At 37.7% G+C, this 18,221-nt stretch overlaps 1 protein-coding gene across 2 annotated transcripts; it reads left to right on the top strand.

The window, feature by feature from the left end:
- The first annotated feature begins 124 nt into the window (after positions 1-124).
- On the top strand, positions 125-18,140 carry LOC123524887 (putative nuclease HARBI1). Of its 2 annotated transcripts, XM_053551693.1 has the most exons (5): positions 125-762; positions 3,680-3,792; positions 4,160-4,271; positions 15,589-15,680; positions 17,806-18,140. In XM_053551693.1, the coding sequence occupies exons 1-5, from the start codon at positions 318-320 to the stop codon at positions 18,088-18,090; spliced, it is 1,047 nt and encodes a 348-aa protein (XP_053407668.1). In that variant the 5' UTR covers positions 125-317; the 3' UTR covers positions 18,091-18,140. The 2 variants fall into 2 exon arrangements, with proteins under 2 accessions (XP_053407668.1, XP_053407669.1); XM_053551694.1 differs by lacking the exons at positions 4,160-4,271; positions 15,589-15,680.
- The last annotated feature ends 81 nt before the right edge of the window (positions 18,141-18,221 follow it).

Here is an 18,221-nt window from a genome sequence, read left to right as displayed (position 1 = left end):
GAATAAGCCGAGTTTGATTAATATCATGTGACTATTACACTCATCTTTTTTATTTACTTTCATGCATACATAAAATACAAAGGATATGGCCTTGAAGATTTTACACAGTTTTAATGAACTGGCCCCGTGTTCACAAAACTACTTGAGATTGATTTTCAGTCTTAATCTGAGTTTGATCATGAAATTTTGAGAACGATTTTAAGTTGGTGTTCACGAAAGAAAATCAATCTCAGAAATTGATTTTCATCTGAGTTTGAGTTTGATTTTTCGAGACAGCATATTAGCTATCTCAGAAATGATGATCAATCTCAGTTTCCATGTCAACAAATGGAACCTGTGTAAAGATGGCGGACATTGAAAGAAGGTTGAGAAGAATAAGGAATATAAACAGATTTATTAGAGTAGACAGAAGATTTTTTAAAGATAGGAGCAATCCGCTAGAGGTTTTAAGCAGAGATGAGGTTCGCGAGAGGTATAGGTTCTTTCCCGAGACCATTGTATATATCTGTGGACTCTTGGATCTGGCAAGACCAACGCAAAGGTCACAGCCTTTGACAGCACTATTAACAACTTTGGTTTCTCTACACTACTTTGCCACGAACTGCCACCATATAGTGACTGCAGACTTACATGGAGTTTCCAGATCCAGTGTCAGCAGAGCAGTGTCTCAGTTTACCGACCAACTATGCGGGAGAATGCAAGATTTTATTCCTTTTCCTGAAGACAAACAGGCATGTCAAAGACAGTTTTTTAATATTGCAGGTAAGTCACAAAGTCAATGTATCGAACGGTCTATTTCATTGGTTACTAATGTAAACAAGCGCATAGTTTCAGACAAGGGACGTCACCGTAACTCTACCGATTAAAGCAGCTTCAGAGTATATTGTAACCATCAGTATTACTTACATTATATACCCGTTTTAAATGTCACAAATTCACTATAACAATTCTATTTGTATCTTTGTACCCTTGAAATATTCTTAACATTATACATCATTTTGAGATACAGAATATATATGTGGAACATATTTAAAAAAATAAACAACAAAAGTACATTTATTTATACGTCACAAAAGCTTTAATCAAACTTGATACTAAATCTATTTTTAGTCAGCAATACCTATTGTCAATATATGTGACTCATTATTTTGCTGGCCTATTTCTGGGAGGCTTGCAGGGCCGTAGGAACAGATCTCGAGGGTTGGAGAAGGGGAGGGGGAGGCGTCAATGGGTCGGCTGATTTTTCATATGTGTGTTCCTCCTATCTGAAAACGCTTTCTACATGCCTGGCTTGTGCATTTTTCCAGATTGAGCTAGTTTGTTTCCTGAAAATATATTCGAGAAAAAAATAGCGCAAATTTGTGCTAGATAGGCCTACTTGCAGGCTCGGTTCCATGGGTGGTCCGAGGGGGGATCGTGCACCCCGCATGTTTCTGAAAAGTGACCTATAGGTCTACTCATAAAAGATGCACCCAACTATCTTGGCAGGGGAATGAATAAAAATTTAAACACAGAAACGTACCATAGACAACCATTTCATACCTTTATTTCAACATTCCCTCTCCCATCTAGAGGGGACGGCCCCTCCATAGCTAAAAATTCAGTTTCATAGGGTACAATTTTACAGAAGTGACGCCTCTTCCCAACCCCACTAAAATGAGGGGGGTGGGGTACTCCCAAAAAATGACCCCGAGACCACCATTTAATCCATACCTGTATTCCAAGAAAAATCCACATGGGACATATCCCTACTCCCTATCCTCTCTTACGTACCCGCTAGTATGCGCCTCGACGGTGACATTTTCTTTTTTAAGACTGACTTCCGCCAAGTCATTTTTTTTCTGGATCCGGACAAATCGAGGTATACGCTTCTGCAGTTAGGCGACTACTAAGGTACATGATGATAGAGGTAAATGTATTTACCGCGAGACAATTAACATAAGCTCTCAGTGTAGAGTTTTTGAGCGACCATATATTAAGAACAGTTAAAACCAATTATACCTTACCCCCAGCAATTTGCTGGTATATATTACGGCTAGGTCGACTGAGACAGATGTGATAAAGTTCCATGCTCAAGGACACATCGAAATGGGAGTAGCTATTGGTTCGAACCAGGGGGTTCTCACCTCCACAGGAAAGCGTCTAAGCCTTCTCGACCAATCGAAGATGCTGACTTGCTTGTTTTCACAATAATTTTCTGAACTAACCAGAATTATTCAGGAAACATTATCGCAGCAAATTACTGATTTCAATATATGTTATTTATTTCCAGGAAACTGTAGGCTGTTGAGATTAATAGTTCAGAAACATTCGAAATCTCAAGATAAATGCTGAAATTCTCGCGATAGGTGCCTTGCTAATAAGTGGAAACTGTGGGCCCTTAGTAGCCTGGGAAGCCGTTGATAATATTTGTGCTTTGTCAGAAGAAATAATACATCTATGCATTAAAGATCCGACTTAATTTGTGCTAATTAGTGTTAATTGGCATTCATCGAGAACGCCTGGGGAAATCTGAAGGATTTTCCATGTCACTACTGATTACCGATTTTCTATAATTAGCCTAATTAACATGTGATCATATATGCGCTTGTTTGAAACGAAAACGAGGCAATACTGCCGAAAATTCGTCAATTTTCGTGGATTACTAGGTCTGCATTTATATAGGTTGAAGGTCAGTAATTCAAATCCTTCTTTGTTTCATATAAAAAACGACAACTTCAGGTCGTCTTTACGTATCTTTAGAGAACATCACTTTTTCCTACACCTATTTTTCATGAAAATTCTATCACAAATTAACGAAAAAACGAAAAGAAGATAGGGGGTTATGTAGTTCCTAGTGAAATGCCAGTCAGTTGTGGTCTGCTACCCTAAAAATGGCGCATATTTACTCTCGTCCGCGCAATAAACACCTACTTCCGGTTTCGATCTGCAAAACTTGCCATGTGGGGTGTATGAACATGAAAACCGTCTCATTTTACGCAGAATGTCTTCTAGTAGTGAAAAACGGTGATTAAAGCACTCGTTCTACACGAATTTGCGCAAAAAATGGGAAAATTAGGATCTATTTATTATGGACTTCTTTCGACTACACCACGGAAGCATATATTTTCGACCGAATTACTGACCTTATTCCTATATAACATCTTGATGGCTATGACGCAAACTTAAGTTTACTGACATATTTAAAAGTTATTACAACTTGCTGGAAAAGCAATGGGAGGTACAAACTGGTATTTTTCTATGGCCCGGAAATGTTCGGAAACCTTCGGAAGTACACGATTCCGATCTTTCTTTTCCGTGAGAATTCCGTTTCTATTATTAGCCATGGATAATTGATTTCAGAAGTTATCGTTCTTTATCAAACACCCGCATATTTCGGGTGTAAAATAGTTGGCGCTGCGGTCCGAAAACAGGTTTCCCCAGGCTGTCAATTTGCAGGTAGAAAAAAGTTAGAAATTGTCAGACTGGATTCCCAGACTAGGCCCTTAGGACCTATACTGGGAAATATCGGGATACTGATGTAAACTATCGCAATACTTCCATGAAACGTTCGGCTATTTAGATAATCTTTTTAAGAAAACTTTATCAAGGTATTTCTAAGCAACTACCTAGTTATCTCGTGGCAGAAATATACTTCTATACATCTTTAATTCATATTTATTTTTCATTATCTTTGTAGGATTTCCAAATGTAGTCGGGGTAGTGGACGGTACACAGATCCGGATTCAAGGGCCGACGGAACATGAAGAAGATTACGTAAACAGGAAAGGCTTCCACTCGATAAATGTTCAAGTGAATATCATGCTTTGTATAGATCTAATATTCGATATATTATTTACCTTTTTTACTATAGCCCAAATCATTTTGCTTATCGGAATATCTTTTGATACTTTTTTATATTAATCTAAATGCAATCCATATCAGCCCTAGCAGCATCCGGAAAATATGATAATGCTTAATTAACGTGATTTGCCTGCGTAAGTTACAACATGAATTGATATTAACCAGTTAGTGTTTGTAGTTTAACGACATTGTTTTCTTTCAAATATTACATGAATAAAGCTATTAGTATTCGCCGTTCATATGAGCTATTATGTCGGAATATAAAACTTTGGCTCCAAATTCTTACACGAGATTATTAGTTGCTTTGCATTTGCAGATGATATGTGACGCAAGATTCATGATTCTGGATGTTGTTGCAAAATGGCCCGGAAGTGTGCATGATTCAAGGATATTCCGAGACAGCGAAGTGGGCGGGCGATTAGAAAGAGGTATGACATACTAAGATGGATGAGATAAATTTATTTCAAGTCGGCAAGACATAAAATAATACAAAAAAGCTCTGACTGGGCTTTTTAACCGACTACTGTGAACTAATATAAACAACCATCAACAAATGTGTAAGAGCTGTAAGTAATATAATTTCATTTAACATAGTTTTAAACAAATTACTACATGATAGTCTGTATAATTCATAATAAAAATTATTTTTAATTTAAAATAATTTGATTTATTTATTTCGAGAAATGTTTTGTTTGTTGTCATAGAAACGTAGCCAATCAGCTGTCAATCTGGTTCCCGATTTTGTAGTCCTTTATTTATAGCAATAAACCATTCAACCGAGAGCCAGTCGTCTAAAATAACAGTATAAAACCGAAAATCACGTGCAGTCTGTCTCACTTACGCTGTTTCTTTTGACAAGTCACACCGATAAATTCTTTAGTTCTGAGTAATAAGATTAGTAATTTAACTGCTAGTAAGATGCCACGTGGAAGAGTGCGGCAACGAGGAGGCAGGGCACGAGGTAGAGCGCATGGCAGGGGTATGCCAAGACCCCAAGACAACGACGCCAACCCGGTACCAGTGGCAAATCAGCCGGAGAACCGCCCGAATACACGCGGACAGAAGAGGAGGGCCGATGACCTTGGTCAGGAGGATAGAAGCCCACAACGTGGTCCGGCAGCACAGGCGTTAGGAGACGAAGAGTTTGATGAAGGGGACAACCAGCTCCTGCAAGGAGAAAAAGGTGGGTCAGTTATTGATTTTGAACGTATTTTACTGGATTCGGGTGTTCTCCCTTCAGATAACAGCAGAAACCCATGTAGTCCGTTAGGTTTGAGTAAAAATGCGAGTACGGGGTGTGGCATCGCTCGTAATAATTTTGTTTCCCTGCCTCCTAGTCAACTTAATGAGTCAACTTTGCATGTGTCAGATTCGGGGCGAAGTTTTCCGTCCGTCCGTTTGGCAAACGATGACCTGTCGGCTCACGTACCCTCAACCCTGAAACAACAAATCTGTCGAGGTTAATATATTAACCTCGCTTTACTCTTAAAGGGGGCTATTGAATTATCTGACTATTGCACAGGTAACATTTTCAAACTGTCGTCAGACGGTCATATTGAGGCGTCACAGCAAGTGTGCAAAGACAAAATAATGACCATAGAAAAAATGGACGAACGCTTTTATCATTTACGCATCCATTTATTTACAAACACACAGTGACAAAGTCCATGAATTACTTCATTACATGTTCAATATTCGGGATTGTGCTATGCGCCAGGGGGGAAATGGGTGGAGAGATTACGATGAGCAGTTTCGAATCGCCAAGCCTTAACACCCGGCTCCTGGTCACAAATGAATAATGAACTCTGGTGGCGCTGCATACAAGTTAAGGATGAGCAGACGTCAAATAATACTAGGTTAAATCCTGGAAAGTACACTTGTAATGATTTCAATATGGGTAACTGCAACTGGCCTAACTGCAAATACGCACATGTATGCTCAAAATGCCGTGCACGACACCCAGAGGTTGCTTGTTTTCAGTCAAGATCCTTTGTTCAAGCTCAAAACTCAAAAGCTCAGCCTAATTTTCGTGGCAGAGGCTTCCGCCGACCCTTTAGAAGACCAAGAGGAGGTAACCGAGAAATTAATAGGCCTAAGGTCATTACGCCTTGATCAATGCATCAGATCAGCCGCATAACTTGGATGTTGTAAATTTAGCAAAATCCCCTGTCAAATTGAGGCTATTAGGCGCTATTCTCGTTTGTACGACCCCAACGAATCAAAGTTTTTAATAAATGGTTTTACTCAAGGATTTCCAATCCAATATACAGGTCCAGGTTAGCACGAGATGCAAACAATCTACGTTCTACGACATTAACCCAAATATCATAAAAAATCAAATTAATAAAGAAATAGAGGCAGGCAGGGTTGCAGGTCCATTCATTCACCGCCCGCTTAAAAATCTAATCGTGTCACCGATTGGCCTTGTTCCAAAAAAAGCTCCTGGGGAATTCCGCATGATTCACCATTTGTCATACCCCTCTGGCGGTTCAATCAATGATCATATTGACCCGGCTTTATGCACGGTCCAATACACTAGTTTTGACGAAGCGGTTAAACTGGTTCAAAATTTAGGACGAAACTGCAAGCTTTTCAAGTCCGATATAAAAAGTGCATATCGCTTAATTCCAATCCGGCCGTCAGATTTCGAACTGCTAGGATTTTGCTATAATGGCTATTTTTATTTTGATAAGGCCCTTCCTTTCGGAGCGTCGATTAGTTGTATTACATTCGAAAGGTTTTCTAGATTTCTGGAGTTCTGTGTCAAGCTTAAGTTAAAAAACGGAAATTTAATTCACTATCTTGATGATTTTTTGGGGGGAGACAAGTCGTTAGAATCATGCACTCGAGCATTAGAAATTTTCAAAAACACAATGTCAGAACTTGGTGTACCTCTAGCTCTCGAAAAAACGGAAGGCCGACAGAAGTTTTAATATTCTTAGGATTAGAACTTGATTCAATCAATATGACGGTGAGAATCCCAATGCCAAAAATTCAAACGGTTGTTCAAACAATTAAAGAAATACTTTCACGAAAAAAAAACAACACTTAAAAAAATGCAGTCTCTCATAGGGTCTCTGAATTTTTGTTGCAGGGCAATAGTTGTGGGCAGGCCATTTATTCGCCGCCTAATAAACTCTATTTGCGGCCTTACAAAGCCTTATCATCATATCGGGTAAATGAAGAGATAAGACTGGACTTAAAATGTGGTTAACTCTGTTTCAGAATTTCAACGGCATTTCCATTTTTCATGATCAATATTGGGTCACAAATGAAGACGCACAATTGTACACTGATAGCGCGGCGGGCACGGAGTTAGGATTCGGGATTTACTTTCAAGGTCATTGGTGTCACGCGAAATGGCCAATCACGTGGCGTGCACGTGGTCTTACGTCCGATATAACAGTTTTAGAGTTGTTCCCCATTTTGGCTGCTATATTTATTTGGGGAAAAGATCTAAAAAATAAGAAGATCAAATTTAACTGCGATAATATGGCAGTAGTTCAGATCTTGAACAAATTATCTTCTAAGTCGGAAAAAGTCATGTGCATTGTAAGAATCTTAACGTTAATATGTTTTTACCTTAACATCGTAATTAAGGCAGTTCACGTCCCAGGTCATTCTAACAACGTTTGTGATGCTTTGTCTCGCTTTCAGCTGGACAGGTTTCGGAAGCTAGCTCCAGACGCAGACCAGTGTCCTCACCCGGTACCAGATTTCCTTTGGGACATCTTCAGTTTAGAGCTAAACAGCTCCTTTTTTCAGGAATCGCAGTAAACTCTAGACTGACGTATAATACAGCTTTAAGAACCTTTGAGAAATTCAGGCAGTCTTATAATCTTCCAAAGTGTTGGCCTCTACCCGAAGAACACATTATGTTATTTACTGCATTCTGTTTCGAAATGAAGTTGTCACCAAAAACTATTACGACGTATATAGCAGGTTTAAATTATTTTCATAAACTGTTCGGATATTATAATATATCCGGGGTCTTTGCTATTAACAAACTGCTGGAGGGTTGCCATAGGAACCGCATAACGCAAGATAATCGAACTCCTCTGACTTTACCAATCTTGATTGATATATGCAGAAAACTCCCTCACATTTGTTTTAGTGATTATGAATCAAAATTGTTTAATTCATTATTTACCCTGGCCTACTTTGGACTTTTTAGGGTTAGCGAATTAGTTTCTCCGTGTAAAGGATTATCAGAGGTTTCGCTTCAGTTATCTGACTTGTCCCGGATAGGAAGTCAGTACGCTATAATTAAGCTTCGTCATTCTAAAACAATCAAAGAGGTAAAGTGGTTACATTAAAAATACCCAGAGAATCAGGTTCTGTCTGCGCAGTGCAATCACTACTTGAATTCTTAGCGGTGAGACCAAAACAGGTTGGAATATTGTACTGTCATCAAGACGGCACCCCCGTTACGAGGTCACAATTCTCCGCTGTATTGTCAAAATGCGTTGGAAAGTGTCAATTCCTGGTACTTTTCGATCACATAGTTTTAGAATCGGTCGGGCTACTGATTTAGCGTCTCAAGGTTTTCCACCAGAAGTTATTATGAAATTGGTAGATGGACATCAAACTGTTATAAATTATATATCCGCTATCAGAAATAGGTCAGGGCACACAACTCTATCACTCTTGATTCAATAAATATACTTGTTTCCCAAGTACGGCATTTGCGTGGCCTTTGTGTACTTACGAAATGTACAGTACAATCTCTTTAAGGCTATCCTGCTATTAAGCAAAAACCTCTTTAGAACAACATTCAAACTTCCTCATGCTGTAACATACCGTCAAAATTACTTCCTCAGGGCAACAACCTTTACATAATAGTCAATATTTGTATTTCCCAAACGGTGTTACTTTATAGGGGTTGCACTGTACTTATTTCATTTTCGCTTTAGCGGCAAATTCTGACTACCAATTCTGTTTCTCGATACTTGTAGATGTATGGGTTTTAGGGGATTCAATCCTTACTGGGCCGGCATCCGAGCGACGGACACAGGAAAGGTCAACCTTCGCTTGCCTGACTTAACAATTGCTTGGTGGGGAGTGAGGGGACTCGGCTGGACCTCTTTCCGCAACTCCATAGAGACCAGGTGCTGCTATCGCCTCCACCCAAGATTATCATCATACATTTAGGTGGTAACGATCTTGCCTCATTATCTTTAATCAAAATGAGAAGAAGTATAAAAGGGGAAATCGAATACCTCCGTGAGGCTTTTCCCGACACCGTTCTGATATGGGTTGACATTTTACCCAGGCGTGTTTGGAGGGGGGTCACGAACGTAAAGTCGTTGGAGACAAAGCGCAAGCGTATCAATAGGTTGGGCCGTATAGCAACATGCCGTTCTGGCAGGGGAGATTTCATAAGCCCTGACATAGATACGGAAAACTAACTTTTTTAGCGATGACGGTGTACACTTAAATGATGTGGGGTTGGAGTTTTATCTAGATTATTTGAAGACTGCAATACAGGAAAACTCTGCTCAATAATAATTTTTTGGGGGATAAATTAAAATTTATTGTGGCGGAAAAATTGTTTATTGACCGGAAGGTGACCGGGCGCTGTGGTTTAAGCTAAGAAAATTGAACCATTATACTTCATAATTTTACCTTCGAAACTTCCGGTTACGGGTGTATCAACTCTCGTCGATGGCATTATTTGCGCTACAGATGAGACTTGTGCGTCTGTGACTTAATTGAGTTGACAGTTTCGGGTCCGTAGACTGTTTAATTACTTTTGTTTTGGGTTATCTCAGGTCACAAGCTTAGTAACGTGGTAAAATAATTGTTATGGCTCGAATGTTGCTTCGGGTCATTATACTGTGTTGACTCGAATGTCGCTTCGGGTCCTTATGCTAGCTTTGACTGTAGACTCAAATGTCGCTTTGGGTCACTTGGTTATTTTGTTGCCGACTCGAATGTCGCTTCGGGTCCTTATGTAGCTTTGACTGTAGACTCAAATGTCGCTTTGGGTCTTTTGTTATTGTTGTTGTTGACTCGAATGTCGCTTCGGGTCTATAGGTCTGGCCCTTTGTGTATTGGTAAGACCTAGTTAATGTGGTTACCGTTTTAGATGTATTTAGCCAATGGCATTCCCTAACGCCGAATGTGTGGTTGTGCATTTTTAGTTTCCTAAGCTGGTACTGTTGAGGCTACATTACATTGGGGAACTGGGGGTTTACGATTACACAGTCGGTAGGACTCTTATGGCTAAAGGTTTTGTGTATGGATACAGTTAATATTCAGTGACCTGAGTGTAAATATGCAAGTGCGTTTTATTCATTAAAATTGGTTGCCTTTTATATGACACGCCGGTCTCCTTTCGGTTAACTTCCTTATTGCGTTTGATATTAGTTTTCAATAGTTTGGTAGCGAGCTTTAACGCCTAACATACCGAACTCAGAGCGGCCATTTTACCCAACTCATATTAATAAATGTTTGAGCATTCATTTTAATGTAAACTGTATTAGATGATTGATTAAATGTTTGATTATTCGCCGCTCAGGCGCTTAATAAATAGAGTGAAGACTGCACGTGCTTTTGTCTTTTATTTTGAGTAATTACAAATAATAAAAATTATTTTTAATTTAAAATAATTTGATTTATTTATTTCGAGAAATGTTTTGTTTGTTGTCATAGAAACGTAGCCAATCAGCTGTCAATCTGGTTCCCGATTTTGTAGTCCTTTATTTATAGCAATAAACCATTCAACGAGAGCCAGTCGTCTAAAATAACAGTATAAAACCGAAAATCACGTGCAGTCTGTCTCACTTACGCTGTTTCTTTTGACAAGTCACACCGATAAATTCTCCCACCCGCCACACCCCGTAAATTCGATAAGTCAACAAATTTTTAGATGTTGCAGTTTGATCTTTTATATACGATGTATTGTATCATTTTTCTGTCTAACATTTGCATATGTCTGTTAGAATGTTATTGGAAACAGAATTGCTGTCTAGTACTTTTATTTCAGACTGTGTCGTCTGCTTAATATCGATATCTGTTGTATGGGAATCAGAAGATCGTCTGCGTTTGCCAACGTCTTCATTGGTACCAGGAACGAATGGACAGCATACGTATTAACGTTTCAGTCAGACTGTTGTATTTTATGAGATTTATTAAAGTTCCTAGGTTCACCAACAGAGAAATGATAGACTGTGATTACTTTTAAAGTGTTATTTAGTGAAACACAGACTCTGTTCATGTAAATTTTGTGTCATTCTCAAAGGACAGTTTCTTTGTTTTATTTGATATATTTTGGCAAACGGTACTGTTTCTGATATATGTTAATAATGTTTTTCATTATGAGATATCAATTATGACGTGTATATTTATGGAAATGACGGTCTCATGCTCCTTCTTTTTTAAATTACAATTTAATAGTCGCTCTTAATGGATAATTTGCAAAAAACAAAACAAAAAAGCGGAAAAAATTGTTTATTGACGGAAGGTGACCGGGCGCTGTGGTTTAAGCTAAGAAAATTGAACCATATACTTCATAATTTTACCTTCGAAACTTCCGGTTACGGGTGTATCAACTCTCGTCGATGGCATTATTTGCGCTACAGATGAGACTTGTGCGTCTGTGACTTAATTGAGTTGACAGTTTCGGGTCCGTAGACTGTTTAATTACTTTTGTTTTGGGTTATCTCAGGTCACAAGCTTAGTAACGTGGTAAAATAAATTTTTATGGCTCGAATGTTGCTTCGGGTCATTATACTGTGTTGACTCGAATGTCGCTTCGGGTCCTTATGCTAGCTTTGACTGTAGACTCAAATGTCGCTTTGGGTCACTTGGTTATTTTGTTGCCGACTCGAATGTCGCTTCGGGTCCTTATGCTAGCTTTGACTGTAGACTCAAATGTCGCTTTGGGTCTTTTGTTATTGTTGTTGTTGACTCGAATGTCGCTTCGGGTCTATAGGTCTGGCCCTTTGTGTATTGGTAAGACTAGTTAATGTGGTTACCGTTTTAGATGTATTTAGCCAATGGCATTCCCTAACGCGAATGTGTGGTTGTGCATTTTTAGTTTCCTAAGCTGGTACCTGTTGAGGCTACATTACATTGGGGAACTGGGGGTTTACGATTACACAGTCGGTAGGACTCTTATGGCTAAAGGTTTTGTGTATGGATACAGTTAATATCTCAGTGACCTGAGTGTAAATATGCAAGTGCGTTTTATTCATTAAAATTGGTTGCCTTTTATATGACACGCCCGGTCTCCTTTCGGTTAACTTCCTTATTGCGTTTGATATTAGTTTTCAATAGTTTGGTAGCGAGCTTTAACGCCTAACATACCGAACTCAGAGCGGCCATTTTACCCAACTCATATTAATAAATGTTTGAGCATTCATTTTAATGTAAACTGTATTAGATGATTGATTAAATGTTTGATTATTCGCCGCTCAGGCGCTTAATAAATAGAGTGAAGACTGCACGTGCTTTTGTCTTTTATTTTGAGTAATTACAAATAAGTACTAAATTATATAAAACCAGGAGTTTCAATAATTAAAATATGATTATTTAAAATCACAAATAATCCTTATCTGCACCAATTTTACCAAAAAAATACAAAGAGACAATACGATTAAAAGGGATGGCTATATAAAAACAAGAGGGCCAAAATGGCCCTATATCGCTCACCTGTTATCATTACACTTAAGGAAAAGAAGGTCCAAAACAATAATATTATTATCAAGATCAACAGGTCCAAAGGACAGGAACATCAAAGGGAAGAAATTTTACCAAAAAAGAAACAAGAGGACCATGATGGTCCTGAATCGCTCACCTTCTCCACATGACCCAATTTTCAGGAAGATCCATTGAAAAATATGGCTTCTAGAGAGGTCACAATGTTTTACTTTTATTTGACCTAATGACCTAGTTTTTGAAGGCACATGACCCAGTTTTGAACCTGACCTAGATATTATCAAGGTGAACATTCTCACCAATTTTCATGAAGATCTCATGAAGAGTATGGCCTCTAGAGAGGTCACAAGGTTTTTCTATTTTTATACCTACTAACCTACTTTTGTCCACACGTGACCCAGTTTCAAATTTTATCTAGATATCATCAAGGTGAACATTCAGACAAATTTTCATGAAGATCCATTGAAAAATATGGCCTCTAAAGTGGTCAAAAGTTTTTTCTATTTTTAGACCTACTGACCTAGTTTTTGACCGCAGTTGACCCAGTTTCGAACTTTATCTAGATATCATCAAGATGAATACTAAGACCAACTTTCATACAGATCCCATGAAAAATATGGCCTCTAGAGAGGTCACAAGGTTTTTTTATTATTTGACCTACTGACCTAGTTTATGATTACACATGGCCCAGTTTCGAACTTGACCTAGATATCATCAAGATGAACATTCTGACCAATTTTCATGAAGATTCATTGAAAAATATGGCCTCTAGAGAGGTCACAAGGTTTTTCTATTTTTAGACCTACTGACCTAGTTTTTGACTGTAGTTGACCCAGTTTCGAACTTGACCTAGATATCATCAAGATGAACATTCAGACCAACATTCATACAGATCCCATGAAAAATATGGCCTCTAGAGAGGTCACAACGTTTTTCTATTATTTGATCTACTGACCTAGTTTTTGACAGCACGTGACCCAGTTTCGAACCTGACCTAAATATCATCAAGGTGTACATTCTGACCAATTTTCATGAAGATCCATTGAAAAGTACGGCCTCTAGAGAGGTCACAAGGTTTTTCTATTTTTAGACCTACTGACCTAGTTTTTGACCGCAGTTGACCCAGTTTCGAACTTGACCTAGATATCATCAAGATGAACACATTCAAACCACCTTTCATACAGATCCCATGAAAAATATGGCCTCTAGAGAGGTCACAAGGTTTTTCTATTATTTGACCTACTGACCTAGTTTTTGACCGCAGTTGACCCAGATTCGAAACGGACCTAGATATCATCAAGATGAATATTCAGACCAACTTTCATACAGATCCCATGAAAAATATGGCCTCTAGAGAGGTCACAAGGTTTTTCTATTATTTGACCTACTGACCTAGTTTTTGAAGGCACATGACCCAGTATCGAACCTGACCTAGGTATCACCAAGGTGAACATTCTAACCAATTTTTATGAAGATCCATTGAAAAGTACGGCCTCTAGAGAGGTCACAAGGTTTTTCTATTTTAGACCTACTGACCTAGTTTTTGATGGCACGTGACCCACTTTCGAACTTGACCTAGATATCATCAAGTTGAACATTCTGACTAATTTTCATGAAGATCTTGTGTAATATATGGCCTCTAGAGAGGTCACAAGGTTTTTCTATTTTTAGACCTACTGACCTAGTTTTTGACATCACGTGACCCAGTTTCGAACTTGACCTAGATATCATCAAGGTGAACATTCTGACCAATTTTCATGAAGATCTTGTGAAATATATGACCTCTAGAGAGGTCACAAGGTTTTTCTATTTTTAGACCTACTGACCTAGTTTTTGACAGCACGTGACCCAGTTTCGAACTTGACCTAGATATCATCAAGGTGAACATTCTGACCAATTTTCATGAAGATCTTGTGTAATATATGGCCTCTAGAGAGGTCACAAGGTTTTTCTATTTTTAGACCTACTGACCTAGTTTTTGACGGCACGTGACCCACTTTCGAACTTGACCTAGATATCATCAAGGTGAACATTCTGACCAACTTTCATAAAGATCCCATGAAAATTGTGACCTCTAGAGTGGTCACAAGCAAAAGTTTACGCACGGACGGACGGACGACGGATGCCGCACGATCACAAAAGCTCACCTTGTCACTTTGTGACAGGTGAGCTAAAAACAAAATCTTACAAGGTACAGATATGTCAAAATACACCTAAAAATTGCCGAAAAACGTTAACCTTAAAAATAACCAAAGTATAACACCTTGATGACCTTGACCTTTGGTATAATGGGCCCAGCCCCTGCACATACTTTGTTTGTATGCTGGACAATGTTTATGTGAAATTACACTAAGATATAAGCAATACTAACAAAGATATGACAAAAAAAAACAAAGGTTGCCGAAAAACTAACATTAAAAATAACCAAAGTATAACACCTTGATGACCTTGACCTTGGATATAATTGGCCCAGCCCCTGCACATACTTTGTATGCTGGACAATGTTTATGTGAACTAACAGTAAGATATAAGCAATAATAACAAAGATATTACAGAAAAACAAAGGTTGCCGCAAAACTTTACCTTAAAATCAACTTAACTATAACACCTTGGTGACTTTGACATTTGATATAATGGGCCCAGTCCCTGCACATACTTTGTTTGTATTCTGGACAATGTTTATGTGAAATTACACTAAGATGTATGCAATACCAACAAAGAAATGACAGAAAAACAAAGGTTGCCGAAAAACTTTAACCTTAAAAATAAACCAAGAATAACACCTTGGTGACCTTGACCTTGGGTATAATGGGTCCAACCCCTGCATATACTTTGTTTGTATGCTGGACAATGTTTATGTAATGTTACAATAAGTTACAAGCAGTAGTAACAATTTTATGACAGAAAAACAAAGGTTGCCGAAAAACTTTCACCAAGAAAGCTCACGCCGACGCCGGCGCAAAAAACAAGACTGCCAATGGATAATACTATTATCTATTGACAGTCATTTACTTATATTCAGTAAAATCTATGAAACATGATATGGAATATCAACAGTATTTTAATGTTATAAATATATTGTAGGTGAGATCGACGGTTTGTTGCTGGGGGACTCTGGATATCCTTGCAGAAAATATTTGATGACCCCTTACCATGCTCCACAAACACATGCACAGGTACTCGGATTTTATTATTTTAATTCAACTCGTTTGATAAATTCAGTATGAAATGACACTCATATGATACCCCCACCCCCTCCCCTTCATCTCTTCTCTTTCATGCAGATGAAAAAATTCGTGTTTTTCAGTATAACATAAAATAAGTACTATTCCCAAATATGATATGTATAAAACATAACTATAGATAGATTTAAATTCAACATTGTTTTACCTTGTCAAAATCTAAATCTATGTAGTTTTTGTACTAATTACAATTTATGTTATACCTAAAGCTTATTGTTTACTGTCAACGGACAGTCAATTGTCATTTGCATTTTAGCATCGAAAATGCAGATTTCTTAATTTACTGTATCACACAACTACGGAGAAATATCTGAAGCCAATGTGACATAATATTATGGGTACTTTGGTATAATATTAAAACATATATTTTGCTCAAATTCCATGATGATCCATTGAAAAAACAAGGCACTATTGCAAACACAAGGTTTCCTTTTGATTTGACTGTGTGACCAATTTTTTGACCCCAGATAACCCATATTCGAACTTGACTTAAATTTTATCTGGACAAATGTTACGATCTAATTTCATGAATAAAGGTCTGAATGCAGTCCCTACTTCATACATAAAGTTTTCTTTAATCTAACCTAGTGACTTAGTTTTGACCCTATTTTCAAACTTTATCAAGATTTCAACTGTCAAGACATTCATTCTGACAAAATTTCATGAAGATTTATTGAAAAATACAATCTCTATCCATACACAAGCTAATTGTGGATGGAAATGAAAGTATGGAAAAAAATGTCTTTAAAAAATGCTAATGAGGACTGTATTCATACAAAACAATTTTGCTGATTTACTTCTGTCTTAACTGAGTTACTTTAGCATATTCTTATCTGGTAGAACAAACACTGATATTTACTTGTCAATTAATGTACAAGCAAAATGAATTGTTATACAATCAGTTATCATAAAATAGACATGTTTGCTTTTATACAGTAAATGATCTGTTATACATATAATATAGAAACTGAAAAGCTGATAGGTATTAAGCCAGTACCCATAACAAGAGGGCCACTTGACCTATTGGCCTAAAGATCATCAAGATTTACATTGTGACAAAGTTTCATTAAGATTGGGCAAAAATTGTTACCTATAGTGTTAAAAAGCTTTTCCTATCATATGATCTAGTGACACAGTTTTTGACCCTACCTGACCCAGATTTAAATGTGACCTATAGTTCATCAAGATCAATATTCTGACCAAGTTTCATTAAGATATGATCATAAATATGGCCTCTACAGTGTTAACTAGCTTTTCCTTTGATTTGACCTGGTGACCTAGTTCTTGATCCTACATGACCCTGATTCAAACTGGACCTTGAGATCATCAAGATTAACATTCTGATAAAGATTCATGAAGATACAGTCATAAATGCAGCCTCTACAGTCACTGAGTGTTAATAAGCTTTTCTTTTGATCCTGTGATCTAGTTTTTGACCCTAGATGACCCAATATCAAACCCGTCAAATATTTTATTCAGGGTAACATTCTGACCAAGTTTCATTAAGATTTGGTCTAAATTGTGTCCTATTGAGTGTTAACAAGCTTTTCCTTTGATTTGACCTGGTGACTTAAGTTTTGACCCCAGATGGCCAATACTTTATTGAGGGTAACATTCTGACCAAGTTTCATTAAGATTGGGCCAAAATTGTGACTTCTACAGTGTTAACAGTCAAACTGTTGACGACTGACAGACAAACAACGGACAAAGGGTGATCACAAAAGCTCACCTTTGAGCGCTTTGTGCTCAGGCGAGCTAAAAATGACACACTAAACTTTTCTTATAATATTATAGGTAAACATGTTATAAATAGGTAAATACAATGAAAAGTGTTGCCTTTAATTGATAATGGCCTTTGAAGAAGATCAGGCTATTATCACCTTGCCAGGGCCATTATTATTCAAAAGCAAAGCTCTCCAATTTATTAACCTATACATAATGAACAGATACAAAGATACAAATGCATGAAGTACTTCATATTGACAGATCAAGTGTACAGTTATTAAAAGCCCTATAATTAAAACTTAACAAATTCATACATTTAACCATATTTTTTCAGGAAAGATTCAATGAAAGTCTTTGTAAGACAAGAGTGGTTGTGGAGCAGTCATTTGGTGTTATGAAAAGACGATTTCCATGTCTATCGTATGGTTTACGTGTGTCACCTCCAAGGGCATGTAAAATTACTGTATCATGTGTCATTTTGCATAACATCGGTATACAGAGGAATGACATCTATGCTAGAGTGGTGGAGGTAGCCAATCAGCAGCCAGAAGTTTTATACGATGGGCCAGGAACCGGAAATCATTACCGGGATTTTTTAGCTAATGCATTTTTTGCTTAAGAGCAACTGTTATTTATACCAGAAATGAAAATAACACTATATAGCCATAATATCGTTGCTGTTGTTGTTGTTACAGGATTACTAGAAACTGATTACACATCATTTCATATGCATGACTTAACAAATATTCA

The sequence above is a fragment of the Mercenaria mercenaria genome, chromosome 9 (assembly GCF_021730395.1).
Source record: "Mercenaria mercenaria strain notata chromosome 9, MADL_Memer_1, whole genome shotgun sequence".
NCBI classification, from domain to species: domain Eukaryota; kingdom Metazoa; phylum Mollusca; class Bivalvia; order Venerida; family Veneridae; genus Mercenaria; species Mercenaria mercenaria.
Note: the sequence above shows the minus strand (reverse complement) of the source record. Positions and strands in the feature narration are given on the sequence as shown.